We start from the raw sequence: 23243 nt of genomic DNA, 5'->3' as shown, positions 1-23243 counted from the left end.
CAGAAAGCATTATCAATATCCGGCACTCCTACTACACTTACCCTCAATCCCCAGGTCTTTACAAAGATTTGGTGATAAGCATAGCCAGACTCAGGTCATGGGAGATCTACCTATACCCCTTCCTGGAAGACATTTTTATCAGCGCTCCATCCCCGGCACAAACAGCTATGTTTCTGACTTTGACTCTCCTGCAGATGCATGGTTTTATTATCAACATCCAGAAAAACACCTTGATTCCATACACCCAAATAACTCACTTGGGAGTGGACATAGACACCTCGATAGCAAGGATATACCCATCTCTAGAGAGGTTCCAGAAGATTCAAGACTTCCTTGCATTGTTTTGGAACTGCAAGAGGCCCACTATTGCAGTGAGCCTTCAACTGTTAGGCCTCCTAGTATTGTGCATAAGGATCACCCCATGGACACAATCACTCATCAGGCACCTTCAGGGCTTCATCTTAAAGGTATGGGACCACTCCCCTGAATACATGAAAGATCAAATGAGGATCCTGGCACAGGTGATCAATTCCTTAAAGAGGTGAACAGCTCAGGGCATTCCTTATGCCTCCCACATCTCCTGATCCCCACAACTGGCTCCAACCTAGAGAGCTGGGGAACGTATCTAAGGTCCCAAACAGCTCAAGTCTTCTGGAACTTGGAGGAAAGGACTCACTACATAAACCCTCTAGAACTAAGAGCAGTCAAGCTGGTGATTATAAAGGTTTCTGTGCAGGCTAGAGGGGAACTGCTTGCTGATTTAGTCAGACAACACAACCACAGTCACATATGTGAATAACCGAGAGGGAATAAGAACCCCAGTACTATGTGCTGAAGTTATGCAAGTTTTACATCTTGGGAATAACTCATCTGGAAACAAGCAGGAGCTGAGGGGCCTGGACAGTTCACATGGCTTCTAAGCTTTGATCTGCCTCCATGAGAAGAGAGCAGCTAAGACCTCAACAATTGTGGGAGATGCTGCTACCAGAAGGGAAATTATTGATAAGAAATTTTCTGTTCTTACCATTCAGAGTTAGTGAATTTTAACACCCCTCCCATCCCACCCACCCCCCCCAAAAACAGTTAATATATTGTGACGTGAAGTGTTTTCTTCAGATACACATATGGGGTCAAATCTGGCCTTGGCCTAAGTAGGCATGACTCTCATTGACATTCAGTGGGAGTAGTGCCTGCTTATGGTATGGGTAAACTTAGTCCTGGTGGTTAAATTCATGACCCCGGCTTTGTATGGGAGAACTACATAGGAGCTAAGAGAGAAATGGAATCAGTACCTAACCCATGGGCAGAGCATGGAGTGGGCTCACAGCCCTTTTATAAATGCTATTCACGGATAGAGCAGGAGCAATGAACCATCTGGACTCCTATACAGAAGTTTGTGACCTTTGGATCTGCCCATTTCCATGTCTCTCTACCCTGCCCTATGTGAAACTAACACAAAGCCCATCAGTCCTGCATGTAGTGAATGCATAGTCACTTCCTAACCCCCTGTAGTTTAAAAAAAAAAATATGGAGATATACCTATCTCATAGAACCAGGCCCGGCTCCACGGTTTTGGCTGCCCCAAGCAGCCAAACAAACAAGCCACGATTGCAATTCGGTGGGAGGTCCTTCGCTTGGAGCAGGAGTGAGGGACCCTCCGCCGAATTGCCACCAAACAGTTGGACGTGCCGCCCCTCTCCGAAGTGGCCGCCCCAAGCACCTGCTTGGTAAGCTGGTACCGGCCCTGTGTAGAACTGGAAGGGACCTCAAAAGGTCATCGAGTCCAGCCCCCTGTCTTCACTAGCAGGACCAAGTACTGATTCTTGCCCCAGATCCCTAAGTGGCCCCCTCAAGGATTGAGGTCACAACCCTGGGTTTAGCAGGCTAATGCTCAAACCACTAAGCTATCCCTCCCCTGAGTGTTATTTGTTGCCTTATGTCCTGAAGTATACAATTTTATCATCTATTTTTTGTGGCTATAACAAACCATCAGTAGATCTCAAAGCACTTTACAAAGGAGGTAAATATAATTATTCCCCATTTTACTGATGGGGAAACCAAGCCACAGAGAGAGGAAGTGATTGTCCAAAGTCATCCAGCAGACCAGTGGCAGAGCTGGGAATAGACCCCATACCTGCTCTGTCCACTGGGCCACACCACCCTCTCATAAAAATACAAAAGGGGTCTCTCTCTTGCTCTGGTACCAGAGATGATATTTAAAATGCGGAGAGTGCTCAAAATGATAGAAGGCATTTGTTCTATAAAACACATTCTTCAAAATAAATTCAGTAATTTTTAAAAAGGTAAATTAGTCCTTTATTTAATAAAATGTTCCAGTAGCTATAATCATGACTATTAAAGAGTATACAAATATTTTGGAAAAAAAAATAGATATTTTGGGTGAGGGGTCTTCTTAGTATATCTAAAACTGAAATGTGACTGTTTTTTATAATTTGTTCAGTAGTTATTTTAATTAACATTCACTCCATTGATGCCTGATGTAAAGGCATAAAATGTCTAAGGATTCCATTCACTTTTAGGTGAGTTATTTGGACCAAATGCAACACCAGAGGCTTGGGGGCTCATCCTGGCCTCAATGAAGTCAATTGAAGTTTTGCCATTCATTTCAATGGGAGCTGTGCTGGGTCCATAGTGATACTTAGGCACAGTAGAAGATAAATATTCCACTATTTGTATAGTACATACGATCAAGACTTTGATGCCCCTGTAGACTAATTATTAGCTATCTTTTTTTATTTTATTTCACATCCAGGAAATTCTTTATAAAATAAAATAGTCAATAAAGGAGGAATATGGGAATCTGAAATGACAAATAGCTGTTTAAACTACTGTGGCAGTAGTGACAGCGAGCTCCTGGATAGCTTTACTACTTGTTGTAAAGAAGCATTAAAGGTTGTTTACATGGTCTCAGTATAAATAACCTTGACACTTTGTTGAGGGGAGACTCAAATTTAGGTTGGCATTATTTCAAGGACCGTTTTCTGCTTGAGTAGTCCAAGCTTGTCCACCTCAGCTGTGCCTTTCTCTTATGTTCAGACACGTCTGCTAGAGTGCTGCAGGTTGCGATGTGCTCAGAGGCTCTATCTGTACTTTCCGTATAAACAGTGTTCTTTCTTAGTGTTGTCATTTTATTTAATTTATTTATTTTAAAGCTGCTTTTTCAAGCCAAGGATTTTTAATATTGACAAGGAGAAATGCTGAATGAGTCCAATGTTTGAATCAGGGTCTTAGCACAGAGTCCTTTAGAGAAAGAGCAGTGTTTTTATTCATTGCAAGTTGATCTGCATTTGTTGTTTGTCTTTTTCTAGAAAAATGTCCTCTGTTTATTGAAAAGAGTATTTGTTTTTCAATTTGGTTTTCTCAGTTTTTGGGAAGCCACTACATTTCCAGAATGGACTTATTTTAAGAACTGTAAGAAGTTGTTGATATGGCCCCTATTACGGTAGTATCGGAGCACCTCACAGTCTTTAATGTATTTATCTTCACAACACCCCTGTGCGGCATGGAAGTGCCATTATTCCATTTTACTGGTGGAGAACTGAGGCTCAGTGATTGCCCAAGGTCACGCAGGAAGGCTGTGAGAGAGTAGGGAAATGGTCCCTGGTCTCCTGGGTCCTAGGCTCGTGCCCTTACTGCAGGATCATTGTTCCTGTTTTAATGTTTCGATGTAGTAATATAGGTTCACGTTCACCAGGCTCACTTTATGCAAGTAGTCCCATTGACTCACTAGATTTACTCACTTGCATGAGGCAAACAGGATGTGGCAATTTTCCAGATAAGAAGCCTAAAGCTGTGGCTATAAGCCTGTGTGGAGGACTTTATGGAATCTGCGATGCAACATGGTATCCTAGAGGCAGGAGAGAAACGTGGTGGGTCACAAACTCATTAAAATTAGTTTTTGCTGCCGAATGTAATCTGTAATTTTCAAAATGAGGTAACACAAGGTCATCCATCTCTAGTTGAAAGAGAGAATTTCTAAAAGTATAAAAGAAAGAGAAACTACCGCAAAATACCACTTACGGTATTTTTCTTTCCCTTCATTTGAAAGCAGAAGAAAAATCAGGTTCTGTTTGCAAAAAAAAAAAAAATTAAAAAAAATGAAGAAAATGTTATTAATTCATTGCTTTCTGTTGTTCATTCCTGGACACAGGTTTAATTCCTGTTATGATTTAATTCTATCACGATTTTGTGCCTGGGACTTCAAAGCATATGGTATCACAGGAGTGAAAATAAATCGCATCATCCGAGTGCACAACCGTATTCTGAGGATGATATTTGAAGAGAAGTTTCAAATGTTTTTGGATAAAGAAGTTTTAAGTGAAACAGAGTGAGTAGATGATTTTTAAGGACAATTTAGTGAAGCAGTTACACGTGAAGCAATATGAACTTAGTGATTTTAAGTGATAGATATATTTTACAAAGCAACACATAAACCAGCATAAGGCTGTGAATTCAGTTTAAAGATGTGAATGGCCAGATTTTTTTTTTTAAAGGAAAGGCAGAGAGAGAGTGCAAAAAGAGGAAAAAATACATGCATGTATGCATCTGTATTGAACACATCTCAGTAGTGTACATGCAGATACTTGGTTGCATATTCACCCAGTGGATTTGTATGCTCCAGAGCTGGTGTGTCCAAATTTCTTTTATATGCATTTCAGCCTTTACTTTAGAAAGTTTTGGCTATTATAGTTATTCATTCCACTGCCTTCTAACAAAAAGGTTTAAGACCCTGATACTATAATGAGCTCTGTGCAGGCAGTGGGTCCATGTGTCCTCGCAGCTTGCAGGAGTGGGAGCTTAATTACTGGAAAGAAGAGTTTCTAAAGTGGGATGTTTTTTTAATAGATACTTTTTAATTTAAGTTTTGACAATTTTCAGAGTAATGTATACAAGATGTATGGTAATTAGTCTTAAAATATACAACCATCTACACTATAGGAAGGGTCAGAAGAAAAGAATAATTGAAGAGGTGGTATTAAATCATACATAACAAATGGAAACTAAAGATTGGTTTATACAGAAGTTCCCTGCAGGGTGGATAATATAACTGACAAATGAGTTCACTGGGAGTTGTGTGTGCGGCATGGTAGCAGGATCAGGTACTGAAGCTTTAAAAATTAACAATGATTCTTCCTTTAGTGATTGTCCATATGCATTCCACTTCTGGTGCACAGGCGTGCAAGATAAGATTATTTTAGCCAACAGGTATCCACTGGGGCAGTGCCTGGATGCCCTTGTGCCCACCCAGACTTCAGTTTGTTCTTGCCACCCGTGGCTGGGAGATGGAACTCCTGCAGTGTCCTCTTCTCTGTGCAGTGTGTGACTTCACTGATGTTTTGTGTGTGTGTAAATGAGCTAGTCTTGTGTAATGTAGTGTTTTTGTCTTTTTTTATGTCTGTTGACTATCTATAGGAAAGAGAAAAAAACTTTTAGTGTTAGGGAGCTTCCTGGTATTGAGAGATAGCCATTAGGACTGAAATGAAGTCCAGGTTGTTCAGAACTTGCCTCTCCAGTGATATGACTATTCCACTTAATGATGGATGTTTTAAGTACCTTTTTTGTTTTGGAGAGGAGCATATCCCTGATAGATGCTCATTCTGTGGCTCCTTCTCCAAGAGAATTCAGAAACTGAGAGAGGTCCATCTTAAACTTTTCTCCTGGAGTGCTCAACAAGATTCTCAGAGTCCGAGAAAAAGGGCCTACTGGGCCTCAGCAGGCTTCCTCCATCAGTGTGCTTATGAGCTGTGGCTCAGCTCCAAGTTCCCTGGTTCACTCTTCAGAGAAACTTCTATCTACTGAGATTGGTAGAGTCGCTAAATCCTCCTCCACCCAGTCATCTGAAAGGGATAAGAAGGAACATGGTTCCCAGATTGAGTACCGGTGTAGCTCACCCTCCTGGGACCCAGTAAAAGGAGGCATAGATCATAGACTATCAGAGTTGGAAGGGACCTCAGAAGGTCATTTAATCCAACCCCCTGCTCAGAGCAGGACCAATCCCTAACTAAATCATCCCAGCCAGGGCTTCATCAAGCCTGACCTTAAAAACCTCTAAGGAAGGAGATTCCACCACCTCCCTAGGTAACCCATTCCAGTTCTTCATCACCCTCCTAGTGAAAAAGTTTTTCCTAATATCCAACCTAGACCTCCCCCACTGCAACTTGAGACCATTACTTCTTGTTCTGTCATCTGGTACCTCTGAGAACAGTCTAGATCCATCCTCTTTGGATCCCCCTTTCAAGTAGTTGAAAGCAGCTATCAAATCCCCCCTCATTCTTCTCTTCTGCAGACATAACAATCCCAGTTCCCTCAGCCTCTCCTCATAAGTCATGTGCTCCAGCCCCCTAATCATTATTGTTGCCCTCCGCTGGACTCTTTCCAATTTTTCCACATCCTCCTTGTAGTGTGGGGCCCAAAACTGGACACAGTACTCCAGATGAGGCCTCACCAATGCCGAATAGAGGGGAATGATCATGTCCCTCGATCTGCTGGCAATGCCCCTACTTATACAGCCCAAAATGCCATTTAGATCTCCTCAGACTCCTGTCAGCTCAGCCCCCAGTAATATTACCTGACTTACCCAGTGTGATCTCTCAGAATGAAGGTCAGATCCTACCATGGACCCAGCATTGTTGCATCTAATAGCATGGAAGCTGGCTGGTTAACTACCATCAACAGGAGCTGAATAGCTGATGTCCAAAATACACTGGTGCACAGCAGAAAGGATTCTACTAGACTGACTTGTGCAGGAAAATGGGAGATGCTCGATTTGGACAGCAGAGTGCCACCTGTCTTCTTTAGAAGACTCAGTCCAGAACAGCTGGAATCATCTGCTGTCCCTAAGCATTCAGGACCATAGATCAGCTTCATAAGAATTCATTTAGCATCTATATCAGTTCACCATCCTCCTGTCCAGGGTCACACCACATTTTCCCACCCTACAGTTGATAAGTTCCTCATGCCCTTTATTCATGTGCTTCCTCCAGTTTGGGAGCTCCCTCTTTCCTGTGACCTAGTCTTAGCGGGTTTAATGGGACCTCCTTTTGAGCCCCTAGAATCTTTCTCTCTATATCATCCAACTTTTAAAATGGATTTTTTAGTTGTTATGACATCAGTGTGATGGGTAAGAGAGATTCAGGCCCTCATGGCTGGTGCATCTTACATGCTGTTACATAAAGACACAGTGATCCTTAGGTCTTACACACAGTTTTTACTGAAGGTTGTTTCAGATGGTCATCTGAATCACATGAATCACCAACCGGTTTTCTTTCCCAAGCCTCACTCCAACTAAGAGAAGCGAAGTTGCACGCCCTTGATGTGGTTAGGATTCTTTCATATCGCTTTGACAGAACAAAACCCTTCAGGAGTTCCCCAAGACTGTTTGTAGCAGTTGCTGATAGGGTAAAAGGTCAGGCAATGCACACCCAGAGACTGTCTAAATGGATGTCTAATTGTATTAGATCATGCTATGAGTTAGCTAGATTAGAGCCACCCAAGCAGGTTGGAGCCCACTCCACCAGGACTCAGGCACTTTTATGTTTATGGTATGAAAAGCATATCAGTTTCAGAAATTTGCAGGGAAGCTATCTGTGGATCAGTCCTTGATTTCACCCACCACCATTCCTTAGCTGAGTCCTCAGGATGCCCATTTTGGCAAAGCTGTCCTACAATCATGATCCTGATTGTGAGGTCACTGCATGCCAGTCACCAGAAGTGGCGTCCACATGGACAATCACTCAAAGAGGAAAGAACGATTATTTCTCTTATGGAAACTGGTTCTTTGAGATGTTTTGTCCACGTGGATTCCATTATCCACTCTCCTTCCAGTAATCTTGCCAAGGACCTCCAGCAAAGAGAAGGAAGTAAGAACTTGATATTTGAAACGCCAAAAAAAAGGTAGATTTTTTTTTTTGAGGGGGCACAGGAAATGGAGACCACCCTTATGCATTAAAGGATGAAAACGCCATCAACCTCATGAACAATATATGTTCCGTTCTATATGCATCCGAAGAAGTGGGCTGTAGTCCACGAAAGCTTATGCTCTAATAAATTGTTAGTCTCTAAGGTGCCACAAGTACTCCTGTTCTTCTTTTTGTTTTATCATGCATTTGATCTTTAGTGTCACCAGATATTGCACATTGAATATCAACATTATTTGTATTTCTGACATAAGTGGAATCCAGCTAATTCTTAGTGAACATTGTACAACAAACATGCTCTGCTTAGGCTGCATATTATTTTTGCAACAGAAGCACTGAAATATTTTCCTGCTTCTCATTCTTGTTAAGAAACTACAGGAAGATGCTGGAGTGTCTCTTTTATGTGTTTGACCCAGACTTGCCAGTTAAGAAAAAGCAACTTCTACAAGTGCTTGAGGATGGGTTCCAGGCAATGGAAGAGCACAAGGTGAGATAAAATCTGCACAGAAGAATGTTTATTACTTACTAGTTGGTAGCCCAGCTCAGAAAGGCCTAATTGGTGCTGCTCTACCTTTCGTCTCTTCTTAGCCCTTTGTCCCACTCATCTTTCCCCTCTTTTTCTGCATTTATTCTTGTCCTTCCTCCTGTTGTCTCCACTTTCTTCTTTGCTTTTTCCCTCCCCGGCACAGGAATGATCAGTGCTTTGCTACTTCTTTTCAACTCCTGTTTCACGCCTTCCCTATTTCTTCTTCTCTGCCCTCTCCCTCCCTTTCGGTTGCACAGCTTCTGTCCTCGTTCATCACGAATTCTCAATTGGGAGGTAGTCCAGCTTTGTTCGTGGAAGCTTCAGGACTAAGTCTCGCCCTTCAGCTCAGGCCCCCAGATTTTCTGCCTCCAGCAATGTAACAAGTTAGCCATTTAGTTTCTCCCAACCAGATTGTTTTATAATTTAATTTTTATTTGTTTTTGTGCAGGAGCGACTTATAATCTTTCTTCCTCCTCCTCTCCCCCAGATTGGGTATTTGGCAGCACGGAGACTTCAGAGCCTCAGCTATAGCTATATATAGCTATAGGTGTTTCACGTACTTAGTAAGGAAAGCCTACTTGGTGGTAAAAAGTCGTCATCTCTGGGTATAATCCTTGCTTGGAGTGAGACGTCTCCCATTCTATCCTGGTCAAACCCTTGATGTGATTTGTGACAAGCAGTGGCTTCTAACTTGATGGCTACAAGGATGTTACACCCACGAATAGCAATCAGTCATCCTAAACAGATCTTGTGCATCCAAACTTACAGGTGAGGAGCTGTTTGGGGAAACAGAGAAAAATTAGTAGCTGAGACAGCAGAGAGGCCTCAACCCTCACTATCAAAGCCAGCATAGCAATCCATTGGTCACTACCAACACCAAGAGTATTCAAGAAAGAACAATTCCTTTAGCAGAAGGAAAATCTAGGGTGGAAGTTTCCCTACATTTTTCTCCAAACCAACCAAAGAACATTTGTGTATGAGAAGTCACAATCCTTTATAAAACTCTTAATTCTGATCCACCCTCCACGCTAAGAGTCTTAAGAAATAGCTGGTAGTACTTACAGCAAGGCACAGGTCGCAAGTTTTGCTCCTAGACAATGTTCCAATCAGTGGCCTGTCTAGAGAAACAGTACCATTCGTAATAGGACAGCTGCTGGACAGGATTCCTACTCACTAGTTCTTCACAGTTAAGAAGAGCTTTTGAATCCAGTGCAGAAAATTGCTCACTTGTGGGCGGGGAAAGCCTGGCTCTGGCTCTGGCCACACTTCTACCATCATGGAAAAGATTTCCAAAGAAACAAAATTTCATTGCACCAGTCATTTCCTGACAGAGGTCATCTGTAGCAATTTTCTCCAATGAACAGGATTGCTGGTGGCATGCATCGGCTTCATCCCCCAAGTTGTTTCTCAAAATGCACCTGAAGAAATTCATTCTGGGGATGTGGAACCACTCACCTGCTACAGTGCAAAATTAGGTGTCATTCTCAGATCACATCCAAATATCCCCTTGTGGGCAGGTCAGTACAAACAACATGCTGAAAGCCAACACAATTTGCACTCTAGACCCTTGCATACTCACTAAGGAAGTAAGCCGTTCAGGTTGAGGACTGTACTTGGAAGACAAATTTCCAAAATCTCAGCGTACCCATGCTTTTAGTTCACTGTGACAGCTCTGTCAGTAGTGTGTCTAAACAACCTCTCTACCCAAAACCCAGAAACATGGCAATGTGGGATTAGATCAGTGGTCCATCAAGTCCAGTATGACAGTGGTCAATACCAGCTACTTCAGAAGAAGGTGCAAGAAACCACATCACAGGCAATTTTGTCTCTCATGGTGGAAGTCTCCCCATTAGAGGTTGGTTTATGATTGAGGCATGAGTGTTTATGTCCCTTCCAAAATCAGGGAGTAACAAGAGGTCAAATGGAAGTAATGTTGTAGGAAGAGAAGAATCTGCTATCTTTCAAGCTAGTTCACATAAAGAATATAGAAAAGAGGAAAAGGGAGAGTTGAAGTCCTTCTTCTAATCCTCCACTGGCCCAGAAGGCATTTTGGACTTGCTAGATAGCTAAGAAACCCACATTGCATCTACAGAAAAGACCAGACCTCTTGAAGCAGGTACCCCTTTTATTCAAACCAGGAACACCTACAGTTACCAGCCTGGGCATCCTAAGAAAAGTGTAGTTCAGCATGGATGCTCCATTGGTCTCTGATACAGTTTAGTATCCAGATAAAACTCAACCAGGAAATTTCATTCATTGACCTGGTCAAATTTATGTTTCATGTGCAAGGGGAAACAGAAGGCTCTTTGGGGCAGGGACTTCCTCTTTTTACAGTGCCGACTGCATTGCGGCCCTGACCTCTAGATGCTATTGTAATACAACTAAATAATAATAATTACAAAGTGCTGGCCATCTCAGCTACACTTGAGTTTCTCCAGATTGGTTTATTGGAGTCCTACAACCAAGCGCCATAGAATAATGGGTACCAGTCCCAGCCCTAGCAGTGTTCTGTAAGTAGGCAGATTTGACTCTTCTGGGGAAGTAGTTCTCCTGTCATTTTGTTTGAACACTTGGCAGTCCTTTGGAAGATTGTGGCATAAATGGGCATTCTTAGGGCTCTAAAGTTATAGCTTGGGTACATGGAATACGTCTGACAGTTGTATGCTGTTTATTTCATTCTATACAAAACATGAAGGCATTAGGGCCTCAAAGTTGCTGCAGGCAAGATGTTAAAATTCTGCATCATTTGGCATGCTTGGCATCTGGGAAACTATTCACAGAAGTCCACAGGGGCACTGGGAAAAAAGAGTATGAGTCTCATATGAGGAAGATTTGCAGAATAAGTTTCCATTCCTCTGCAAAGTCATCCTTGATAGGAAAGTGCTACTGGGTTGGTTCCTACATACATTCCTGCCTATTATTCTACTATAATAATAATTAAAACTCTATTTATCCACCCCTCCCTACCTCCAACTTGTGTGAATCACTGTCTGCTACTTCCAACTGCTGATGAATGAAAAGAGAAGCTGTGTAAAGGAAAGAAAAAAATTCTTACCTGATCATTTTGTTTCTGTTAGTAGATTCTCTTCTCATTCAACCCACGCTGGGAGTCTGGTAAATGACCAGAATACAAACTGAAGTCTTTTTCTAAAGGGAGACTTGGACATATAACTGTCTTAAAACATATTATATCAAGTTGTTATCTTATTGCTAACCATCAGTTGCTGGAGTGTTCCCACAGCTGTGGAAGAACTCTTCTGGCAAACTGAGCTGAAGGATGGGGCTTTGTCTTGGAGCCTCCAGCAAAAACATTGGACTGCCTTGTTGAATTCCATACATAGGGGTCATTATCTCATTAGTGATGAATGAGGAGAGAAGCTGTTAACACTGAATTATCAGGTAAGAAATGTCTCATTCTGACCCATGAAAAGCAAAATATAGAGAGATGGGATAGGAGAGCCTTCTCTCTTTTTCTGCAGCATCCTCATTTTGTCTTCCCTACTTATAGCCCACCTCTCCCTATTTTTCTGTTTTGTGACCAACTTGTTTTGAGTGGCGGGATTGTATCTTCAGAAATATCTCCCTCTCTCCCTCTCTGCTTCTTTGTTGTTGTTATATTGTGGTAGTGCTCAAAGGCCCCAGTTAGGACTGCCCCTCCCATTGTGCTAGGTGCTGTTCAAAGAAAAATCTGATTCCTGCTCCAAAGAAAAAGGAGTCCGGTGGCACCTTAAAGACTAACAGATTTATTTGGGCATAAGCTTTCGTGGGTAAAAAACCCATTTCTTCAGATGCAAAGCTTATGCCCAAATAAATCTTAGTCTTTAAGGTGCCACCGGACTCCTCCTTATTTTTGTGGATACAGACTAACACGGCCACCCCTTTGATACTCTGCTCCAAAGACTTTACAATCTAGCTTTCTTTTCTCCTGACTAGATTGTGATATCACAAGTAAATGAGCCTGCCCTTGTTTTTTAGTCCTCCCTCTTCCACTCTCCACCTCTTCCTTAATTTATTTGCATATTGTAAAGCTGCTGATTAAGGATAGGTGTCTTGAAATTCTTACAGGGGGCGTTGGTCAAATAAACCTACTTAGACCTTACTTTCATCTTTGCAGCTTTCAAGAAGAGAAGAAGCTGTTCTCCTCTCTAACAGTTTAAGTATATGTGAACGTCCCAGAATAGAATTTTTGCAGCAACAAACCAAGGATGAACGTAAAAATAGCAATGAACTTGAGGAACCGTTCATATGTGGTAATGTAATCGCTTGGAGAGGTGCTTTAAAACATCATTGATAGGTGTAAGGCTCATTTCATAAATCACAGCAAAGTGTTTTGTCTTGTAAATACAAGAAAATCTTGTAAATACAGTAGATTGTTGTGACAGAGTATACAGGTCTTTTTGTGGAGGGACCCAGAAAGACCTGTTGCAATCTGGCCCAGTGCCCTTTCTATTAGAAAACCCCACCAAGCCATACAGTAGCCTGGAGCTAACTCCTAGACTGGTTCAGAGGCAGCTAAGAGAGGCACTCCTATCTGGAAGCTAATTAGATGTAGCTTAACCTTTCTAGACTCAACAGCTCAAAAGAAGGGTGAGTTATAGGGAGTGAGGGGAGACACAAGGGGGCTGTGCTAACTTGAAGCCAGGACAGGGCACTCTGAAGAAACAGGCGTCACTAATGACAGGATGTATCAACCCTTCACCGGCATCGAATGGGTTAAGATGCTTCTTTGCGCTAGAGAAGCGCCACTGTGCGACAGTGGCAAGTCATGCCAGGAATGGAGAAGTTTAAAAGGAGGAATCACTACTCAGAAGTGGGCAGCCCAGGAAGGGAGCCAGTCTGTAAAGCTTCCCAGCTCCCAGGAAGAGGCCTGATAACTAGCAGAACCTGTGCCCTCAAAAAAGGGAGGACAGGTCCCTTGTGCTAAAAGGGTGAAGAGACTGTGTCCCATAACTTGTGTTGGAGACCCCAAGTGGACTCTAGGATGGACTATGGCCCATCCAGGGCCCCTCTGAAGAAAGGGAGTCCAATATCCTGGCTTAGAACTACCTTTAGGTTTGTTTGTTTTTTAATTTGCCCTTTTGTTTAGCTTCTTTTGCTGACTTTGGATTGTTTGTTTCACCTGAGACTCTGAAAAGGGGAGAAATAGCCAGAAAGCCTTGGCCAGAAGGCTGAGAGCTGGCCACTGCTAGACTGATGCTGACCTCTCCCTGCTAGAAGGACTGGACTCATTTGAAGTAACATCAAAGGGGGTGCTCTGATGGGGACAGATCCTTAACACCACCCTGTTTTATTTTTGTACTTCTGAATTTACTGCTTATAAATCTTAGCCAAATACTTCTGTTCTAGGAATAAATTGTCGGAAGTCTTTCTTCCCAAAATGTACTTGTTAGAGCGTTAATCTGCCAGACCAGAATGTAGTCTCCTGTCGGATGGTATCGAGCTGACCACCAACATTTTATTGCCCTGTGTTTATAGAAAATTTGATAGCGTTATTATTAAATCTTCTTTTCTTTCCATCCTTAGGGAAACTCATAATTGCAAAAGTTTTTCTTGGACATAGTGTTCCAGCTCGTGAAAAAGATCCCATCAGTCAAGTCAACTATCCAGGGGCTAATTCAGTGTTCAGGCCTCGGAAACATTTACTAAGTGATACATCTGATGCTGATGATGGTAATGTATCTGTAGGCTGTTGTTAGCACAAAGTGAAGGTTGTGTCAGTGTTGTATTCTAAACACTGTCTTTCTCACATCTAGGAGCCTGTTGTGGAATTTTGGTCCTGGTTAGAACTCAGATACGGTCTTGCTCCAGCCCAAGTGCATATTGTTTTGAACTAATGTTAAAGAGGATAATAAAAGATGCTCACTGTTTTAGTGATTACTTGTGGTAGTTTAATTCACACAGAGTTTGAAGGAAAGCACGAAGGACCAGATTGTGCTCTTCAGCCACTAGTCCATACTAGAAATAGTGTGGTGTACACAATCTCTCTCCCAGCTTGCATTGTTCAGGGTGTTTGTGTGTGTGTGTGTGATAACTGTGGCCACATATACATACCTCAGTTGAGATCAAACACCTTCATCATTAAAACCCCCAACCCATCTCTGCTTGAGCAGAAGGAGAATTCCTTTAATGCTTTATTGTCTCTAGAGGGAGTCATGATCACCCGCACTAAGTCTGTGTACTACCTATGTACGATGCAACAATCTTTGAGTAGTCGATCCTGCTTCCTCAATGTGGCCAGTCAACTTTGCAGGACAGTGCAGAGTGGGAACAGGGCCATGACTTCACCTCTTCCCGTCCAGTCGGGGGGATTTGCAGTCATTGGAATACTAGAAGGGAGCAATCCCTTTGTTTACTTGAGTGCAGGAACTGTGATTGTACTTGTCCTTCCATGGGCAGGAAGATGAGAAAACCAATCTGTTAGGTGATTACACCATAGAATGATCGACTAGTTTTGGGTAACAGTGCAGTATAGCAGACTGTGCCATGGGGGGCCAAACGAAGTTCCCTTTTCCAACAATCTGCCATGAAAGAACAGCTGTGATTCTCTCCTTGGCTCCCCCCTCACTCCAAAGGGAAAATAATCTGTACCAGGAGAAGATTTCATTTAGCACATTGGGGATGCCGGGGGGGGCGAGGGGAGGGGAGAGAATGGAGACAAGTTTCTTGCCCAATCCCCACCCGTTCTTGCCCACTCCCTTCCAGCCAGGAGGAGAGGGAGTAATGGCCCCAGAGAGGCTGCCTCTCACTCATGCTGGAACCTGCCAGCTCTGCAGCTCACACAGGGGAGTAAGGGGGCATGTTACTGCCCTCTCAGAATGTGTAGCGCAAGGAACAGGGTTGCCCTAGGCAAATAAAAAGCTAAATGATAGGGTTCCGCGGTAAGATTTGGTAAGATTTTTAGATGCTGCTATAGGGCGCCTAAAGAGAATTAAGATCCTAAGAAAACAAATCTCCCTTGAGTAAACAACTCAAATTAAAAAATTTTAAATGAGAGAAATGTGTGTTCGCTACATCCTGCAGTGAAGATGAAGCAGTCTTGTATTTATTCCTTCCGCTTGTGTTTGTTCCTTTTCTTTTGCTGTAGAAACGTATTCTTCCATGGAACATAGAAACTGTGACTGCCGCCATCGACAGTGTGAGTGGTTTGTGTTTGATCACGAACTGGTCTTGCCCGAATACGTCGTTGAATTTGAGTACACTACACTGGTATGAACTTTGTTCTCCCTAATAGGATGTTAGACCGTAAGCTTTAGATCTCGAAGATCAAGAGAAAAACAACTAGTTGAAATTACTCCTCCTTCACTCACATTACCTGACAGGACCTAAGTTCAGGGTTCTGTTCCCTCTAACTGTTTAAAGCCTGATAAAACTCCTGTTGAAGTCAATGGGAAACTTCATACACTGCAATGAGAGTTAGGATCAGACTCTTATTTTGTAACATTATCAAGTGTGGCAGGGAAGGCACAGAGACTTCAATGAAGCCTTAGCAGTGCAATGAAGCACAATTGAAAATTAGCTCTTCTCTCACTAAATGCACCATCCATCAAGGTAATGAGACACTAAAATGAATGAGATTTGACAGTGCTCAAAACCTTGCTTCATGGAGTCCTTAATGAGAGAGTAACTCATTTTCAATTTGTGTTTTGGTTCCAAGTGTGATGTATGTAGTTTTGAAGCATGCACAGATATTCTGCTACTGGTTGGGATCCTGAACAGGTTTTTCCTTCATTAAAAAAGCTTTTATGTTAATTTTTTATAAGCTATGTGGTGGACTGGCCTTGTGGTTATGTGGCTGTGTAACTTGCTGTCGTCATGCAGGGGTTTCAGTTCAGGTCCTAAGCTCTACTACCTAGCAGAAGCAGGGTGTGCTGCAAAAGTAGAATATTCGGCTTTTGGAGGGGAGCGTGGGGGAGATTTCCCCTTTCTGACACATTTGAGTGCTCCACTACCAAAACAATTGCAGTACTGATGAGCTCCTGGGGGTCTACATCTAACTCCTTCATTGGAGAGTGAGCTATTGCAGTGCTTGGACTTTGGGGGTTTGGGCAGGGAATCAGACTTCTGTTGTCTTCAGTGTGAGTTCTATATGTGAGAGGATATGGCCCATAGACTCTTCGTTACTTTTTGTTCATAATGTAACGTGTAAATGCTTGTGCAAACAAAAGCATTGCTGTTCTCTTTTGAAAGTGCTGCATTACCGAAAGATGATTTCCTAACTCTACTTTCTGCATGTTTGTATGCAGTTTTAAATAATTTACCTAACTTAAAATAGAAATTTTACAAATGTTAACAAATATTATTTTGCATAGGTCAAAGTTCAGTCCCTGTTTTCTACGCTCAGCAATGTAATTGTAGAAGAAAGAAAGAAAAATACAGAAGGATTTATATTGTCTAGTGATTTGCAACGTGATGATGAAGTTATGAACATGGAGCCTACAGTAAAAGCCAGACCCAAAATTGTTTGCTTGGATGAAAAGACAGTGCTTTCAGTTGCTAAGGCCAATATTTACAGTCAAATAGCGGTGAGTATTGTCTGTTAAACTGACAGCAGGACACGGTTATTACATAATCAATGTCATGTTATTCAGATTGCTCGTAAACCAATCAAAAGTAGGAAGTCACAAATGAAGGCTAGCATTTGGGCTTGATTCTGGTGTTACACTTGTTTTACATCAGTGCAGTGCTTTGGGAGTAATTGGAGATCCAAAACTAGTGTGAAATCAGAATAAGGACTTCCATCCCTAAATTATGCCATTTGTTTTTCATAAAAATATGAATTACAAATACTGGGCAGGATTCTGATCTTACTTACTATTGTATAAATAACTCCACTGAAATCACATGCAAACTACTGTTTGTGAGACCCAGTTAAGGCCTAAAGTGTCAGCTTTAACTGTGAGTCTTCTCAAAGTTTTCTTGGCTGCGTGGTTGTGTCATCATAGTGATCACTCCTGAAAAGATTTTATATGTCAGTTTTGGCATCAGAAAAATATAAATCCAGTGAAGGAGAGAACTCTTGACAGCCACCTAGCTACACCCAGATTTTCAATATCGTTGCAACTGATTGGCCCACAAAACCCCTTATGCAAATTGGTATTTGCATACAGAACTCCTTTCATTGCACAGCTAACTGCAGTTTTGCATTTGCAGTTACTCATTTTGTCTGTACAAACTTGATGCAGGAAGCCTGCTGAACATTTGACCTTTCAAATTGTTAAATAGTTTTGATCTCTTCTGTCTGTGTCTTCAATGGGGTAGCAGTTCTCCCCTCCCCCTTGCACTCACCCATAATTCCCTTTCCTGAGTACGTGGCTTCAGTTGGCTGGTTCCTCCCCTCTTCTGAGTGCCACTCTCCCCAAACTGTACTCCGGGCATGGAGGAATTCCCAGCTGGCAATCTTCCATCCAATCTCCCCAAGCAACAAGTTCTCGCCTAATGGGGAAGGATTGGAAACTGTCCTCCCTTCTTGCTCCCCGTGGACCAGTAAAAACCATTTCTGAACTGAATCTCCATCTTCCCATCCCACTATTACTTCAGGGATAAGGGAGAAGAACAAATATCCTTCAAAATAGAAAATAAAAGCAATACTTTGTCCCAGGATCCTTGCAACTGCTCTTCACAAACTTCATATCACTTACAAGTAACTTTTCTTAGCCTTTTTTATAATCTATAGAATAGAGTTACATTTACTCTTAAACACTAGCAGTTGAAGCTCTTTAATGTTGAAAAGCAATGATGGAGTAGCACAGAATTTGGTTGTGTATATATATGGTACAGTTGTAATCTCATTAATTTTTGACCTAGGTTCTGAATTTGCATGGGAACAGCCTGAGCAAACTGCGGGACATCTCTAAACTGACAGGGCTTCGAAAACTTATTGTCAGCTTCAATGAATTTACGTGTTTAGATGATGTTTACCACTTGGTAAGAAATATTGTTCTATATGTTGTAAAGGAAATTAAACTAAAGGAATATTTTAATTGAAAAAAATCCTTTGTGTGTACAACTTAAATATATTAATGTCTATTGCATGGCAGCAAACCTGATTTATTCCTAATGGGTGAAGTTCACTACCTCTAAACAGACCCTTTGTTCCTCCTTCTCCTTTGTAGTAGGCAATGTGGACCAGTAGGTAGAGCATTGGATTGGGACTTTGGTGATCTGGCTTCTATTCCTGGCTCTGCAGTTGGCCTGCTTAGTGGTGTTAGGCAAGTCTTTTCACCTCCCTTGCCTCAGTTTCCCAATCTGTACAATGGAATAATACCTACCTCCTTTGTAGAGCACTTTGAGATCTGCAGATGAAAAGTGCTATATAAGAGGTAGATGGTGGTATTATTATTATTATTCCTCTCTCTACTTCCTGTCTCCCACCCTTTGGCTCTCTTGTCTACTTAGATGGTAAATGCTTCAGGTTGGAGACCGTTTCTTACTGTGTGTGTCTACAGTGCCTAGCACAATGGGCCCTGATCTTGGTTGGAGTCTCTAGGGCACTATCCTAACACAAATAAATAATAATAACTAACACAACAATTAAGAACACCCAACTGATTAGACTTGAAGTGGGGCTCTTCAAAAAACTTTTGAAGTGATAATCAAGCTAGCCCAGTACAGACAGTTTGATAAGAAGTGTGAGCATACTTACAAGGGGAGATAGATTCAATGTTTGTAATGGCTCAGCCATTCCCAGTCCTTATTCAAACCAGAGTTGATTGTGTCTAGTTTGCATATCTATTCCAGCTCAGCAGTCTCTCGTTGGAGTCTGTTTTTGAAGTTTTTCTGTTGTAATATAGCCACCCGCAGGTCTGTCACTGAATGACCAGACAGGTTAAAGTGGATTCAGATATACATTCAAAGGTTCGGTTGCTTAACCAGACTTCTTTCCAGACAGGCTTTCTGCTGCTGGGCAAGGGGCGCTTTGGGCATTGAATCTGGATGACCGTGCCTTCTGTGGGACTGTCTATTAAAACTGAGTTTATTACCAAATATTTCCTTGCTGCACTTTTTTCTGTACAATTATTCTCAAATCAGTACTGTCTTGCAGCCCAATCTGGAGTATTTTGATGCAAGCCACAACCATGTGATCACCCTGGAGGGTATTAGAGGCTTAAGCAAACTGAAGTATTTAGACTTGAGCTGGAATCAACTGAAAAAGACTGGAGAGGAAATAAATGTCTTACGTAAACACACTTCAAACGTACTCAGTCTTGATATCAGACATAACCCATGGCATAAGGTATGTGTCAGTGCTTAAAATTCTCAGGAAAACCTTCTAGCCAAAACAATTAGACCTTGTAGTGCTAAGTTTTGGGCCTGGTTCTCATTTACATTGAGGCTGTGTAAGGGGCCTTAAAGTGGATGTATATGTAATTAGTGCCCACTTTAAAGATGTCAAGTATCAGAGGGGTAGCCGTGTTAGTCTGAATCTGTAAAAAGCAACAGAGGGTCCTGTGGCACCTTTGAGACTAACAGAAGTACTGGGAGCATAAGCTTTCGTGGGTAAGAAGTGAGGTTCTTACCCACGAAAGCTTATGCTCCCAGTACTTCTGTTAGTCTCAAAGGTGCCACAGGACCCTCTGTTGCGCTTTGCACTTTAAAGATGCTTTACGCTGTCAGGCCCTTTGACTTTGTAAACAGTCCTGAGCAAGGGGTTGTGCATAATCTGCAGGAGTGGCTCCTAGAAGCATTGTGACTCAGTGACGCTACTCTGAGGCATAATTCCTCTCCTCCTTGCTTCTAGTAGGTGGTAACTTTACTGATGATCTATGCAAGCCGTAAACAGCCACCCTTTGCCCCCACTGCACTGGCTCAGCTGTGCTGGCCAGTGAAAGGGGCCAGGGCAGAGACAGATTCCCCCACTTTCAGGGAAAATATACAGTGCCAACCTTTTACCTGGTGACACACACATCCCCCAGAGAAGCAGCCCAGCTGTGCTGGCTGTGGCATTGGGAAGCAATCCAAGACTCAGTCAATTTCACACCCTCTCCATCCATTCCCTGACTACCTGTGTAGTCCTCTTCTCCTGAATACTTGGATCCAAGCGCTATGTAGCCTAGTTAAGAGATGTGCGTACTCCTTTGTTCTCCCATGCACAGGTGCATAGTCCCATCTAGTTTATAAAGATTACATTGATCATCATTATTCTGGTCGTTTCAGTAAGTCTATTTTCCCGCTAGAAATAAGGATGTTGTTCACTTTCCTTACGAGTATGATTATCCAGTCGGTGTTTTTCTTGCACTATATTTAATTTAATGGGAATTTTAAAATGTTTCTGTATAAGAGTTAGGGCTGTAATTCCACCTTGAGTTTAGGCTCACACGTCCAAATCCCTTGAGCTTCTCTTTCACCTCCTCTGAGGTTATCAAATTCCTTGCATTTAATAATACTTGTAGTACTTGCAAACTTCTGGCTTATAAGGAAGGTGCTAACAACTTTGTTATTGTACTGCACTTCATGTCTTACATAGCTATGTATAATTACAATCCTTCAGGGCTAGATTTTTATCTCATACACGCATGTAAATCCAGAGTAATTTATTGACATCAGTGTCACATTAGATCAATGTAACCAAACCTAGCCCAAACATACGTTGTTCCTTATAGTTTTGTACAGGTATGGCAAGACTCAGCCCCTTCCCCACCCCTTTTCACCCATTCCCAATCCAGATGAGCAGGGAGGACATAGCAGCCTTGTGGAGGCTGCTTTCCCATGCACACTGCTACCAATGGTAGGCATAGCTGGGACATGGGAGCAAGGGGCGCATCTTATGTCTCCTTTTTTACGTTCTTGTGTGAGCACACAGGATGGACCACAACCTAGCCCTGAGCATACATAATACGAGAGGAGACTGGCTTGAAAGGAATCATATGTCCTTTTTTTGTATGTAACCGTATAGACAATTTTAAAAACTCAATTACATCACTTTGCTTTTTTTTCTCCAAGCCAGTCTCATTGCGTTTGAGTGTCATTGGCCGATTAAAGGCTCTTACTCATTTAGATGGAGTCCAGATTACTGAAGAAGAGGCTGCGGCTGCTGTGTGTTTTATTGCTGGATCAAAGATCTCTCAGGTATGATGTTCCATTTTGCTATAACTTGTAGCAAATGCAAGATTAGAAACAAGAAGTTATAGGCACAATCTGACTTCCATTTTAAAATTTGTATTTAATCATATTTTTAAAATCGCCTAGTTTCGTATGCTCTGTGAAAATGCCATATTTTGTGCTCTCAGCAGCTGGCTGTGAAGCAGCAGTTATTTCACAAACATTGTTCTCACTCAGAGCTTCGCTGATATTGGGAATGATGCTGGTTCACAATGAAAGACATTTCATAATGTTAGATTTTAGATCATTTTGAAGTTGTTAAAAATGACCTTGTTTAATTTCAGCTCTGTTCAAAACACGGGAAATTAAATATGTTTGCCAAATAAAAAAAAGGATAAATCAAGTAGCAGAAAAACTGTCTAGGCTTCTGAGGCCTTGTGTACGTGGCGAGTTAGTGTGCAGTAAGCCAAGTGTGATCTACTGCGCACCAGCTTGCCACTCACTAATTCACTGTGTGGACACTGCTACAACACAGTAAAAGTCCTGGAATACGACTTAGCATTAGTGTGTGCAAGATGTTGCACTGTAGATTCACACCTTTGCTTGCTACACACTAACTCGCCATGTTTGCAAACCCTGAGAAGGAATTCCAGACAGTGGCAAGCAACAAAAGGGCTAAATTATTTAACACTAATCTTCAAAAATCGTGGCCCAAATTCTATTCTTTATTCAGGTTTTACTCTGTCCTTTCTCCAACAATCCCTCATTGACTAGAATGGGACTTTGCTGGAGTAAGAACTGATCAAAAACAGAGTAAAGGCCTCAAGATTTGCCTCGATCATTTTTTTAATGAATAATAAACATAAAAAATGGATGAGATTTATTACCATGTGTCAGATCTACTAGACCTATTAGATCTACAGAAGTATTAGATCTACTAACATATGATACAGGCTCCCAATCATAAGGAGATTAAGCCATAAAGCCCTTTTCTTCATGTTACACTGTGAAAAATGTACATTATTTATACCGTTATATTATCTATCTATTAAGTATTTTCATTTTGTCAGGCATCTCTTTTAGAACATTCTAGGACTGATGAAGCTAGACCACGCATTCTGAGTGTACATCCTTATGCCAAAATTCTGACTCAAATTAGCAAGAACAAGGTGGATTCACAAACACATTTCAATAGCAGCTGGTATCCTAGGGTAAGGCTGTCTCTATTAAATATAATGTATTAGGCCTTAGATTTATCTCTGTCACGTGTTTATTTTGTTATATTTGTTATGAGTTGATGCATGTTAATTAAAAATATATCTTTTTGAGCACTTAAACATGTAATCTAGTACCTGAAGTTAAGAATATAAAAACACAAGAGTTTCCATATCAGATCACAATCTTTTCTTCTGTACATACAACTTTTCTTGTGAGTTGGCAGGATATTGAAACTTTAATATTCAGTGTTCATGCATAGAATTTTCAATACTGAGCCCATATTACATGAAGAACGGTGGTAGGTCTAATTTCAGGCCTACACACATTGCCTCTTGTCTGGCATGACAACCTACAATTACAACTCCACTACATAACGAAAAGCCATAGAACACTACACAGGAAGATCCAAGTTCATCGTAGCCTGTCATAATCCATGTCCTGACCTCTCTTCTGAAATCATGTTAATCTGCCAAGAATAAAAGGTTAAAAGCTCCTCTGTCAGTTCAATTTGTTGTGTAGAGTAT

General features: G+C 41.8%; 1 protein-coding gene across 8 annotated transcripts in view; it reads left to right on the top strand.

Moving 5' to 3' along the window:
• LRRC9 (leucine rich repeat containing 9) overlaps window positions 1–23243 on the top strand; it is an 87272-nt gene that overhangs the window by 23446 nt on the left and 40583 nt on the right. For all 8 annotated transcript variants that reach the window (XM_065593809.1, XM_065593810.1, XM_065593808.1 and 5 more), the window contains 10 exons: window positions 4172–4348; window positions 8307–8424; window positions 12578–12713; window positions 13987–14133; window positions 15548–15669; window positions 16773–16985; window positions 18268–18387; window positions 19505–19696; window positions 21403–21528; window positions 22572–22712. In XM_065593809.1, coding sequence (XP_065449881.1) covers window positions 4172–4348; window positions 8307–8424; window positions 12578–12713; window positions 13987–14133; window positions 15548–15669; window positions 16773–16985; window positions 18268–18387; window positions 19505–19696; window positions 21403–21528; window positions 22572–22712 — 1492 coding nt within the window. The remainder of the gene's footprint in view (window positions 1–4171; window positions 4349–8306; window positions 8425–12577; window positions 12714–13986; window positions 14134–15547; window positions 15670–16772; window positions 16986–18267; window positions 18388–19504; window positions 19697–21402; window positions 21529–22571; window positions 22713–23243) is intronic.

Source organism: Chrysemys picta, chromosome 4 (assembly GCF_011386835.1).
Source record: "Chrysemys picta bellii isolate R12L10 chromosome 4, ASM1138683v2, whole genome shotgun sequence".
In the NCBI taxonomy this organism is placed as follows: domain Eukaryota; kingdom Metazoa; phylum Chordata; order Testudines; family Emydidae; genus Chrysemys; species Chrysemys picta.
This window is presented reverse-complemented; position numbering and strand designations above follow the sequence as displayed.